The 12,890-nt window shown below is 46.0% G+C and overlaps 1 protein-coding gene across 1 annotated transcript in view; it reads left to right on the top strand.

The window, feature by feature from the left end:
* LOC121530827 (transketolase-like) overlaps positions 1-11,054 on the top strand; it is a 37,829-nt gene extending 26,775 nt beyond the window's left edge. Inside the window, exons 9-13 of the mRNA XM_045207009.1 lie at positions 6,400-6,556; positions 6,666-6,796; positions 7,163-7,343; positions 9,480-9,599; positions 9,703-11,054. Coding sequence (XP_045062944.1) covers positions 6,400-6,556; positions 6,666-6,796; positions 7,163-7,343; positions 9,480-9,599; positions 9,703-9,875 — 762 coding nt within the window. The 3' untranslated portion in view covers positions 9,876-11,054. The remainder of the gene's footprint in view (positions 1-6,399; positions 6,557-6,665; positions 6,797-7,162; positions 7,344-9,479; positions 9,600-9,702) is intronic.
* The last annotated feature ends 1,836 nt before the right edge of the window (positions 11,055-12,890 follow it).

Genomic DNA, 12,890 nt, shown 5'->3' with positions numbered 1-12,890 from the left:
TAGGAGACTGAGACCAGATTAGGTCTCTGGTAAAGGCCCCATAGTGTTAGGAGACTGAGACCAGATTAGGTCTCTGGTAAAGGCCCCATAGTGTTAGGGAGACTGAGACCAGATTAGGTCTCTGGTAAAGGCCCCATAGTGTTAGGAGACTGAGACCAGATTAGGTCTCTGGTAAAGGCCCCATAGTGTTAGGAGACTGAGACCAGATTAGGTCTCTGGTAAAGGCCCCATAGTGTTAGGAGACTGAGACCAGATTAGGTCTCTGGTAAAGGCCCCATAGTGTTAGGAGACTGAGACCAGATTAGGTCTCTGGTAAAGGCCCCATAGTGTTAGGAGGCCCCATAGTGTTAGGAGGCCCCATAGTGTTAGGAGGCCCCATAGTGTTAGGAGGCCCCATAGTGTTAGGAGGCCCCATAGTGTTAGGAGACTGATACCAGATTAGGGCTACCCTTTAGTCTCTGGTAAAGGCCCCATAGTATTAGGAGACTGAGACCAGATTAGGTCTCTGGTAAAGGCCCCATAGTGTTAGGAGACTGAGACCAGATTAGGTCTCTGGTAAAGGCCCCATAGTGTTAGGAGACTGAGACCAGATTAGGTCTCTGGTAAAGGCCCCATAGTGTTAGGAGACTGAGACCAGATTAGGTCTCTGGTAAAGGCCCCATAGTGTTAGGAGACTGAGACCAGATTAGGTCTCTGGTAAAGGCCCCATAGTGTTAGGGAGACTGAGACCAGATTAGGTCTCTGGTAAAGGCCCCATAGTGTTAGGAGACTGAGACCAGATTAGGTCTCTGGTAAAGGCCCCATAGTGTTAGGGAGACTGAGACCAGATTAGGTCTCTGGTAAAAGGCCCCATAGTGTTAGGAGACTGAGACCAGATTAGGTCTCTGGTAAAGGCCCCATAGTGTTAGGAGACTGAGACCAGATTAGGTCTCTGGTAAAGGCCCCATAGTGTTAGGAGACTGAGACCAGATTAGGTCTCTGGTAAAGGCCCCATAGTGTTAGGAGACTGAGACCAGATTAGGTCTCTGGTAAAGGCCCCATAGTGTTAGGAGACTGAGACCAGATTAGGTCTCTGGTAAAGGCCCCATAGTGTTAGGGAGACTGAGACCAGATTAGGTCTCTGGTAAAGGCCCCATAGTGTTAGGAGACTGAGACCAGATTAGGTCTCTGGTAAAGGCCCCATAGTGTTAGGGAGGCCCCATAGTGTTAGGAGGCCCCATAGTGTTAGGAGGCCCCATAGTGTTAGGGAGGCCCCATAGTGTTAGGGAGGCCCCATAGTGTTAGGGGAGACTGATACCAGATTAGGGCTACCCTTTAGTCTCTGGTAAAGGCCCCATAGTATTAGGAGACTGAGACCAGATTAGGTCTCTGGTAAAGGCCCCATAGTGTTAGGAGACTGAGACCAGATTAGGTCTCTGGTAAAGGCCCCATAGTGTTAGGAGACTGAGACCAGATTAGGTCTCTGGTAAAGGCCCCATAGTGTTAGGAGACTGAGACCAGATTAGGTCTCTGGTAAAGGCCCCATAGTGTTAGGAGACTGAGACCAGATTAGGTCTCTGGTAAAGGCCCCATAGTGTTAGGAGACTGAGACCAGATTAGGTCTCTGGAAAGGCCCCATAGTGTTAGGAGACTGAGACCAGATTAGGTCTCTGGTAAAGGCCCCATAGTGTTAGGAGACTGAGACCAGATTAGGTCTCTGGTAAAGGCCCCATAGTGTTAGGAGACTGAGACCAGATTAGGTCTCTGGTAAAGGCCCCATAGTGTTAGGAGACTGAGACCAGATTAGGTCTCTGGTAAAGGCCCCATAGTGTTAGGAGACTGAGACCAGATTAGGTCTCTGGTAAAGGCCCCATAGTGTTAGGGAGACTGAGACCAGATTAGGTCTCTGGTAAAGGCCCCATAGTGTTAGGAGACTGAGACCAGATTAGGTCTCTGGTAAAGGCCCCATAGTGTTAGGAGACTGAGACCAGATTAGGTCTCTGGTAAAGGCCCCATAGTGTTAGGAGACTGAGACCAGATTAGGTCTCTGGTAAAGGCCCCATAGTGTTAGGGAGACTGAGACCAGATTAGGTCTCTGGTAAAGGCCCCATAGTGTTAGGGAGACTGAGACCAGATTAGGTCTCTGGTAAAGGCCCCATAGTGTTAGGGAGGCCCCATAGTGTTAGGAGGCCCCATAGTGTTAGGGAGGCCCCATAGTGTTAGGAGGCCCCATAGTGTTAGGAGGCCCCATAGTGTTAGGAGGCCCCATAGTGTTAGGAGGCCCCATAGTGTTAGGAGGCCCCATAGTGTTAGGAGGCCCCATAGTGTTAGGAGGCCCCATAGTGTTAGGAGACTGATACCAGATTAGGGCTACCCTTTAGTCTCTGGTAAAGGCCCCATAGTGTTAGGAGGCCCCATAGTGTTAGGAGGCCCCATAGTGTTAGGAGGCCCCATAGTGTTAGGAGACTGAGACCAGATTAGGTCTCTGGTAAAGGCCCCATAGTGTTAGGAGGCCCCATAGTGTTAGGAGGCCCCATAGTGTTAGGAGGCCCCATAGTGTTAGGAGGCCCCATAGTGTTAGGAGGCCCCATAGTGTTAGGGAGGCCCCATAGTGTTAGGGAGGCCCCATAGTGTTAGGAGGCCCCATAGTGTTAGGAGGCCCCATAGTGTTAGGAGACTGATACCAGATTAGGGCTACCCTTTAGTCTCTGGTAAAGGCCCCATAGTGTTAGGAGGCCCCATAGTGTTAGGAGGCCCCATAGTGTTAGGAGGCCCCATAGTGTTAGGAGACTGAGACCAGATTAGGTCTCTGGTAAAGGCCCCATAGTGTTAGGAGGCCCCATAGTGTTAGGAGGCCCCATAGTGTTAGGAGGCCCCATAGTGTTAGGAGGCCCCATAGTGTTAGGAGGCCCCATAGTGTTAGGAGGCCCCATAGTGTTAGGAGACTGATACCAGATTAGGGCTACCCTTTAGTCTCTGGTAAAGGCCCCATAGTGTTAGGAGGCCCCATAGTGTTAGGAGGCCCCATAGTGTTAGGAGGCCCCATAGTGTTAGGAGACTGAGACCAGATTAGGTCTCTGGTAAAGGCCCCATAGTGTTAGGAGGCCCCATAGTGTTAGGAGGCCCCATAGTGTTAGGGAGGCCCCCATAGTGTTAGGAGGCCCCCATAGTGTTAGGAGGCCCCATAGTGTTAGGAGGCCCCATAGTGTTAGGAGGCCCCATAGTGTTAGGAGGCCCCATAGTGTTAGGAGGCCCCATAGTGTTAGGAGGCCCCATAGTGTTAGGAGGCCCCATAGTGTTAGGAGGCCCCATAGTGTTAGGAGACCGAGGCGCCAGTAAACCTACTAACTGTAGTGTTGTAATCAAAAGGTCACAGGTCATGAGGTCACAGGTCATGAGGTCACAGGTCATGGCTGTAACCAGTTTTAAATCAGCCTCCATTAACCAGCTGGAAGATTAACAGCGCGGCCGAACCGCCACGTTGATTTTTATCCGTGCTTTCTCAACGGGAGTCGTACGTTGACGGACAGCGTAGATGTGTCCCCTTTTTTCCAGAAAATGTCCATCCACTTTCACGGTTCAGATGAGTTGAACTTTTGACGGGCCGACAAATTTTAGCCAATTAGAGGACAAGCGAACGGACCAAGGACCAAAATGCATGGTTGGTGTCCATTCTCAACATGTAGCTGTTTGGCCGCACCCTAGTCCTGACTCCTGTTCTGTTCTATGATGGGACTGGCTGTGTAATCCTAACTCCTGTTCTGGTCAGGGCTGTGTTGGTTCAGGTTAATCTGAGTTCGCTCCTAGACCTCACCCTAATCTCTACCACTCTGTAACTGACTGACACGCCCCTACGCTGCCAGAAGCAAGGATACATTTCCTGATGTCACTCCTGACCTCAAATCATGATCTTCCACTGTGTAGTGTCTATCTAGTTCATTCAATGTAGGATACAGGGTTGGCTGTAGTGTCTAGTTCATTCATGTAGTATACAGGGTTGGTTGTACGACAATATATAGGAGATCAAGCAATACTCCAGCAAAAGTATCCACGTGTCCTGATTAGGCCTCAAGGCCACAGATGGCATTGGTCCAGCTGTCAGAATGTTTGAGGAGTAGCGAACAATAGCACTCTATCCAGGACCCAACGAACAATAGCACTCTATCCAGGACCCAAATGGCAATAGCACTCTATCCAGGACCCAAATGGCAATAGCACTCTATCCAGGACCCAACGAACAATAGCACTCTATCCAGGACCCAACGAACAATGGCACTCTATCCAGGACCCAACGAACAATAGCACTCTATCCAGGACCCAAATGGCAATAGCACTCTATCCAGGACCCAACGAACAATAGCACTCTATCCAGGACCCAGCGAACAATAGCACTCTATCCAGGACCCAAATGGCAATAGCACTCTATCCAGGACCCAACGAACAATAGCACTCTATCCAGGACCCAACGAACAATGGCACTCTATCCAGGACCCAACGAACAATAGCACTCTATCCAGGACCCAAATGGCAATAGCACTCTATCCAGGACCCAACGAACAATAGCACTCTATCCAGGACCCAGCGAACAATAGCACTCTATCCAGGACCCAGCGAACAATAGCACTCTATCCAGGACCCAACGAACAATAGCACTCTATCCAGGACCCAACGAACAATAGCACTCTATCCAGGACCCAGCGAACAATAGCACTCTATCCAGGACCCAACGAACAATAGCACTCTATCCAGGACCCAGCGAACAATAGCACTCTATCCAGGACCCAACGAACAATAGCACTCTATCCAGGACCCAACGAACAATAGCACTCTATCCAGGACCCAACGAACAATAGCACTCTATCCAGGACCCAAATGGCAATAGCACTCTATCCAGGACCCAACGAACAATAGCACTCTATCCAGGACCCAAATGGCAATAGCACTCTATCCAGGACCCAACGAACAATAGCACTCTATCCAGGACCCAACGAACAATAGCACTCTATCCAGGACCCAGCGAACAATAGCACTCTATCCAGGACCCAGCGAACAATAGCACTCTATCCAGGACCCAACGAACAATAGCACTCTATCCAGGACCCAGCGAACAATAGCACTCTATCCAGGACCCAACGAACAATAGCACTCTATCCAGGACCCAGCGAACAATAGCACTCTATCCAGGACCCAAATGGCAATAGCACTCTATCCAGGACCCAGCGAACAATAGCACTCTATCCAGGACCCAGCGAACAATAGCACTCTATCCAGGACCCAACGAACAATAGCACTCTATCCAGGACCCAACGAACAATAGCACTCTATCCAGGACCCAACGAACAATAGCACTCTATCCAGGACCCAGCGAACAATAGCACTCTATCCAGGACCCAAATGGCTCTGGTCAAAAAGGTAGTGCACTATAAAGGGAATAGGGTGCTATTTGGGACGCACTCGTGTATAATAATATGCCATTTAGCAGACGCTTTTATCCAAAGCGACTTACAGTCATGTGTGCATACATTTTTTTTTTTGTGTATGGGTGGTCCCGGGGATCGAACCCACGACCCTGGCGTTACAAGCGCCGTGCTCTACCAGCTGAGCTACAGAGGACTCATGTAAATCTAAGGTGTATGTAAACTACAGAGGATATCATTTTCATCTTAAATCTTTATCCCATCTCTGGTTTCTCTCTGTAGGAGTAGGACCATACTTTGGAGGTTTAATGCCTTCACAAACAGCCCTAGTGCCCCCAGTAGAAATTAATACCAAATAATTATACCTATGGTTCAATAGCAACTAGCTACTGGAGTTTACATACGTTTTGTATTTGTACAGTTCATTTGGAACGTATTCAGACCCCTTCCCCCTTTACCACATTTTGTTACGTTACATCCTAATTCTAAACTGGATTAAATAATTTTCTCCCCTCAATCTATACACAATACCCCATAATGACAAAGCGAAAAACAGATTTTTAGACATTTTTGCAAATGTATTAAAAATAAAAACACAACTTATTTACATATCATCCGTGTGTCCGTGCGTCCGTGTGTCCGTGTGTCTGTGTGTCTGTGTGTGTCTCTTCCCAGTCCCCTCTGTTCCATAAGGAGTATTTTTACCTGTTTTTTAAAATCTGATTTTACTGCTTGCATCAGTTACCTGATGTGGAATAGAGATCCATGTAGTCATGGCTCTATGTAGTACTGTGCGCCTCCCATAGTCTGTTCTGGACTTGGGGACTGTGAAGAGACCACTGGTGGCATGTCTTGTGGGGTATGCATGGGTGTCCAGCATAAGCTGTATTTTTACCTGGTTTTGAAATCTGATTCTGCTGCTTGCATCAGTTACCTGATGTGGGATATAGTTCCATGTAGCCATGGCGAAGGTGGGTGTATTAATATTGTTGTTGTTTTATAGGTGAGCGTGGCGATCGGCTGTGCCACGAGAGACCGTACCGTGGCGTTCGCCAGCACCTTCTCTGCCTTCCTGTCTAGGGCCTACGACCACATCAGAATGGCTGCTGTCTCCGAGTCCAACATTAACTTGGCTGGGTCTCACTGCGGCGTCTCCATCGGTCAGTACTGTGTGTCTCTAAGCGAGTTGTCTCCGTCTGTTGATCGGTGCGTCTCAAATCTCACCTGTCCCCTTCCCTCGACCAATCACACTGTACTTCCTGTCTCCAGGTGAGGATGGCCCCTCCCAGATGGCATTGGAGGACATCGCTATGTTCCGCGCTATCCCAACATGCACTGTGTTCTACCCCAGCGATGGTGTGTCTGCTGAGAGGTCTGTGGAGTTGGCTGCTAACACCAAGGTAAGAACCACACACCGGCCCTGCCCCGGCCCCGGCCCCGGCCTGGACTCCAACGACTGTCAACCCAACACCTTAGCCATTACACCAACAGATTCAAACCCCTTGACGAGGTCACGAGGTGTTGGGATTCTTTTCGCTACAATAGTTTGTTGCCGTACTAACTGAAGTTGTTAGGAATATGACTTGGTGCAGCTCATTTTAAATATCAGGTACAAAAATACACACGCATACATTCAAACTTTCATTATAGCCTAAACATACAGTACACATTGTAGAAAAGGCACCACGATACAAATCTATGAGCAATATACATATGAACTAAGCCTGGTGTCTCTGTGTCCGCGTCTCTGTGTCTGAATATTTCAGGGAATCTGTTTCATCCGAATCACCAGACCAGAACTGAAGGTGATCTACGACCCCGAGGAGAAGTTTGAGGTGGGCGTGGCCAAGGTGGTCCGTCAGTCCGACAGCGACAAGGTGACTGTGATCGGAGCTGGAGTGACACTGCATGAAGCCCTGACTGCTGCTGACCAACTGGCCAGCGAGGGTAAGAGCTCCCCCCGGTGGCCTGGCAGGGAATTACACCACTAGACCGTGTCCAGGGCACATTAGAGAGGCTACGTTTACACAGGCAGTCCAATTCCTATTTTTGTCCCTATTTGGTCTTTTGACAGTAATTGGGCTTCCTGTCAGTGTCTCAGGGTAGGAGTGCTAATCTATGATCCGGTCTCGCTGGTCCATGTAATCTATGATCTTGATTATGGACCAGCGTAATCTATGAATTATTGATCGTAATCTATGATCTCATATTATTATTATTATTATTATTATTATTATTATTATGATCTAAAAGGCTGATCTATGATCCTGTCCCCCCGGTCCATGTAATCTACAGTGAGGGGGGGGGGGGAAAGTATTTGATCCCCTGCTGATTTTGTACGTTTGCCCACTGACAAAGACATGATCAGTCTATAATTTTAATGGTAGGTTTATTTGAACAGTGAGAGACAGAATAACAAAAAAATCCAGAAAAAAACGCATGTCAAAAATGTTATAAATTGATTTGCATTTTAATAAGCACAGAAATGCGAACACGGCAGTAGGCTAGAAGCGCGAATGTTCCAAAATGCAGTCAGTTACCGGGGAAACTGTTCTCAAAAGGGAAGGCAAATGCGATTTAGCATGTAATGCATTATTATAAAGGTGCATTTTTAATTGTGAAAATTATCTTCCCCAAACTTGAACCTCACGCGCCCAGTCAGGCTCTACACCGGTTGTAAAGCGGATTAAAGTGCTTCATTTTAAGAAGTTATTTGGCGTCTTTAGTTGTGATCCAAACCTTATTAAAACATATAGACCTATGGGCTGGGCTACATGAGGTGGGCGACTATGATTAGAAAAAGGGCATGATCTGTTTCTCTTGATCTTTCTTCTTGTTTTATGATCTGCACACACTGGGGGCATCATTCACAAGTGATAGGCTAATATTGTCACCATCAGACTATTCTTTAATTTGTTGACTTTACATCTACTAAATAATGTGTGAAATTAGTTTAGAAAAAAAAGACATCTAATCTACTTAAATAGTTAATGGAGGAGCTTTTCCCCTGGTTAATTTTCATGCCAGCCAGGTAGGCTATACTCCTGTTGTAAAGAGAAGCAATGAGCTTAATATTAGGAAAGTTGGGAAATAAATATAGTAGGCCTAGCCTATAGAAAGCTGATGGGATCCTCCTCTTTTTAATAGAGGGCATCAACTCTGTTTTCTCAAGCAATTGCAAAGGGAAAAAAAGTAATATCTCAGACTGCCCATCTTAATCTTTTCTTTTTATTGGCCAGTCTGAGATATGGCTTTTTCTTTGCAACTCTGCCTAGAAGGTCAGCATCCCAGAGTCTCCTCTTCACTGTTGACGTTGAGACTGGTGTTTTGCGGGTACTATTTAATGACGCTGCCAGTTGAGGACCTGTGAGGCGTCTGTTTCTCAAACTAGACACTCTAATGTATTTGTCCTCTTGCTCAGTTGTGCACCGGGGCCTCCCACTCCTCTTTCTATTCTGGTTAGAGCCAGTTTGCGCTGTTCTGTGAAGGGAGTAGTACACAGCGTTGTACGAGATCTTCAGTTTCTTGGCAATTTCTCGCATGGAATAGCCTTCATTTCTCATAACAAGAATAGACTGACGAGTTTCAGAATAAAGTTATTTGTTTCTGGCCATTTTGAGCCTGTAATCGAACCCACAATTGCTGATGCTCCAGATACTCAACTAGTCTCAAGAAGGCCAGTTTTATTGCTTCTTTAATCAGCAAAACTGTTTTCAGCTGTGCTAACATAATTGCAAAAGGGTTTTCTAATGATCAATTAGCCTTTTAAAATGATAAACTTGGATTAGCAAACACAACGTGCCATTGGAACACAGGACTGATGGTTGCTGATAATGGGCCTCTGTACGTCTATGTAGATATTCCATTAAACATCAGCCGTTTCCAGCTACAATAGCCATTTACAACATTAACAATGTCTACACTGTTTCTGATCAATGTGATATTTTAATGGACAAGAAAATGTGCTTTTCTTTCGAAAACAAGGACATTTCTAAGTGACCCCAAACTTTTGAACAGTAGTGTATGTATGTATATAAAAAATGTGCTATTTGATTGAGACTTTGGGCTCATTGTTGTGTGTAGGAGTGAACATCCGTGTGATTGACCCGTTCACCATCAAGCCCCTGGATGCCGCCACCATCGTGTCGAGCGCCCGCGCCACCGGAGGGAGAATCATCACCGTAGAGGACCACTACAGAGAGGGTGTGTGCTTTTTACAACTTTTTTTTCATCAATTACGTTAATAATAATAACTCTTCTGCGTGGGTGGGTTCCCCCTCTAACCCTTCTGTGTCTCTGTCTCCAGGTGGTCTGGGGGAGGCGGTGCTGTCTGCGGTGGGGGAGGAGCCTGGTATCATGGTGACGCGCCTGGCGGTGAACCGCATACCCCGGAGTGGAAAACCTCAGGAGCTCCTGGACCTGTACGGCATCAGCGCCAAACACATCGTCAGCGCCGTGCGCCAGACCTTCGCCAACTAAGACAATCGTCTCTTCTCTCATCAACTGTGTCCCAAATAGCACCCTATTTTTCTATATAGTGCACTACTTTTGACCAGAGCCCTATGGGGCTAGTGCACTAGGTAGGGAATAGGGTGCCATTTGGGACTCCTCCCCCCCTCTCTCTGAAGCCTGTACACATTGACCAACTTCACCTTCTCCATCCCTCTCTCTGCAGTCTGAGGGAAAGAGGGCTTAAAGCTTTCAGCGTTCAGGGCTCGACCACCCGGTTTATAATCCCCCTTTTTGTAACTGATGTTGATTGAGCGTCAGTTTCCAGCTGAAGCATCAATACTGTGGGGTTACATTCCAAATGGCTCCCTATATAGTGCAGTCCTCTATGGGCCCTGGTCACCAGTGGTACACTATATATAGGGTGCCATTTGGGACCACCCTAAGTATAGAGCGAGGTTTGTTTTTGAGTTTGAGCCTGTCATGTCCTCTGCGCGTCCAGGCGATATGGACGACGCTGAGCTATCGGTCGGTTTGTTGAGTTTCAAATGAAGCTAAATGTATAGCTTGTTTCCCCATTTTGCCTCTTTTCATTCCAGATGCTTACAATGTCATCTAGGCTTTTATTCTGTTCATTCCAACCACATTCCATGTGTTCTAATCATTCCACATCACCTGTTTGATCATTCCATGTGTTCTAATCATTCCACATCACCTGTTTGATCATTCCATGTGTTCTAATCGTTCCACATCACCTGCTTGATCATTCCATGTGTTCTAATCATTCCACATCACCTGCTTGATCATTCCATCACATCATGAACCTCTCCATAACACTGTTATTAGTCCAGCACGGCCCCATCTTGATTCCTCCTGGAGCTGGCATGGTGTCTAACCTCTGCTTGTTGCTGGTCAAATCCTTAATTATCAATGAAACTCATGCAGGGAATTTACATTCAATGGACCAAAGTTGTATGTAATAATTTAGTTTTAAAAAAATGGCTTGTTGTAAACTTATAAACTGCTATATAACCTCCTGTGTTCTTCTAGCCTGGTAGTTGTGATGACCTGGATCCGTGTTGCTTTCTGGTTCTCACCATAGTATCTCCTCACCATCAGGTCTGATGCTCCCAGGCTCTCTGTCTGTCAACTCATGGTTGGTTTGCATTGTCATGGTTATGCTGAAATAAAAACTACAACTTCACCCAATGTTACTTGTTTTGGATTCTTTTTTTTTTACCTGACCCAATGTGACTTGTCAGACGTCTATTGAGTAACTGCTTGCTTGAACTAAGTCGTATGGATGTTGAATACGATTGGAGGATATCATAAATATAATCTGGAGAGGTCGACGTAACGACCACACAGTATTCGCTGTGAACTGAACGGATCAGAACATTTTACTGCGTAACCTCTACAGTGGACAGCAGTCAGAACCCAGTTGGCTGCGGTCAGAGAGAATGCAGGATGGTGAGGTTTAATCAGAACCACATGGACGTGGTAAAGCCCTGCAGGACGGTCAGTTCTGCTCGATACTCTCTTCTGAATGTCCTCTGGTGCCTGAGAAAGTCAAAGATACACAAAGGTTTTTGTCGGTCCAGCAGATGAAGACACCAATACACTGGATTGCAGTTTGGGTCTAGGCTGCTTTACAGTGCCTTATTCGGTGCAATGGTTCCTGTAAGTATGGAACAAGTATTGGAATGAAGTGTTACACTTCATTCCAATGTCACCCAGCTAATTTGTACACTGGCTTCCAGTCGACGCTCACGTCCATTTCCCTGGTGGTTACCAGCAGCCTCTTTTTATACCTTCAGCTCAAACGTTACACACCAACCCTGTTCTGGTTCTTCTGGCCCTACAACGTTAAACACCAACCCCGTTCTGGTTCTTCTGGCCCTACAACGTTAAACACCGACCCTGTTCTGGTTCTTCTGGCCCAACAACAGCTCTTTAAAAAGTATCTCAAATAGCCCCGCAAATACTTGTCTTTTCTCACCAGCACTGACTTTGCTGATTTAATCGAGGAAAAGTTTTTTACTGTGGTTGTGATTAGTCTCACATAGCTACCTTCAGATGAATGTCTCTGCTAAATGACTCAAATGTACTTACACCCTGACCCTGACCTTAAGTACAGTGTAACAATGAGTAATTACAATATGTTATGCAGTAATAACAAATGTCATTCTAACTCGAATACAGTACATTACAATACAATACAGTACCTTCAGAAGTATTCACACCTCTTGATTTTTTCACCACATTTTGTTGTGTTACAGCCTGAATTTAAAATATATTAAATTGAGATTTTTTTGTTACTGGCCTACACACAACACCCCATAATGTCAAAGTGAATTGTCATTTTTTAAACAAATTAATTACAGATGAAAAGCTGAAATGGCTTGAGGTAATAAGTAATCAACCCCTTTCTTTATGGCAAGCCTAAAGTTCAGGAGTAAACATTTGCTTAACAAGTCACGTAATAACGACTCACTCTCAGTGCAATAATAGTGTTTAACATGATTTTTGAATGACTACCACCTCTGTACCCCACACATACAATTATCTGTAAGGTCCCTCAGTCAAGCAGTGAATTTCAAACACAGATTAAACCGCAAAGAAGAGCGCCTATTGGTAAATAAGGCCAATGTTGACTTTAAAACAGTTAGAGTTTAATGGATGTGATAAGAAAACTGAGGATGGAACAACAACATAGTGGTTCCTCCACAATACTAACCTAAATTATTATTATAAATGTCAGTGAAAAGAAGGAAGCCTGTACACAAAAATATTCCAAAACATGAATCCTTGTGCTTGGGACAATAAAAGGCCACTCTAAAATGTGCCGTTTTGTCAGAACACAACACAATGCCACAGATGTCTCAAGTTTTGAGGGAGCGTTCAATTGGCATGCTGACTGCAGGAATGTCCACCAGAACTGTTGCCAGAGAATTGAATGTTATTTTCTCTACCATAAGCCACCTCCGTCGTTTTAGAGAATTTGGCAGTACGTCCAACCAGCCTCACAACCGCAGACCACGTGTA

This window comes from Coregonus clupeaformis, chromosome 24 (genome assembly GCF_020615455.1).
Source record: "Coregonus clupeaformis isolate EN_2021a chromosome 24, ASM2061545v1, whole genome shotgun sequence".
Lineage (NCBI taxonomy): Eukaryota > Metazoa > Chordata > Actinopteri > Salmoniformes > Salmonidae > Coregonus > Coregonus clupeaformis.
Note: the sequence above shows the minus strand (reverse complement) of the source record. Positions and strands in the feature narration are given on the sequence as shown.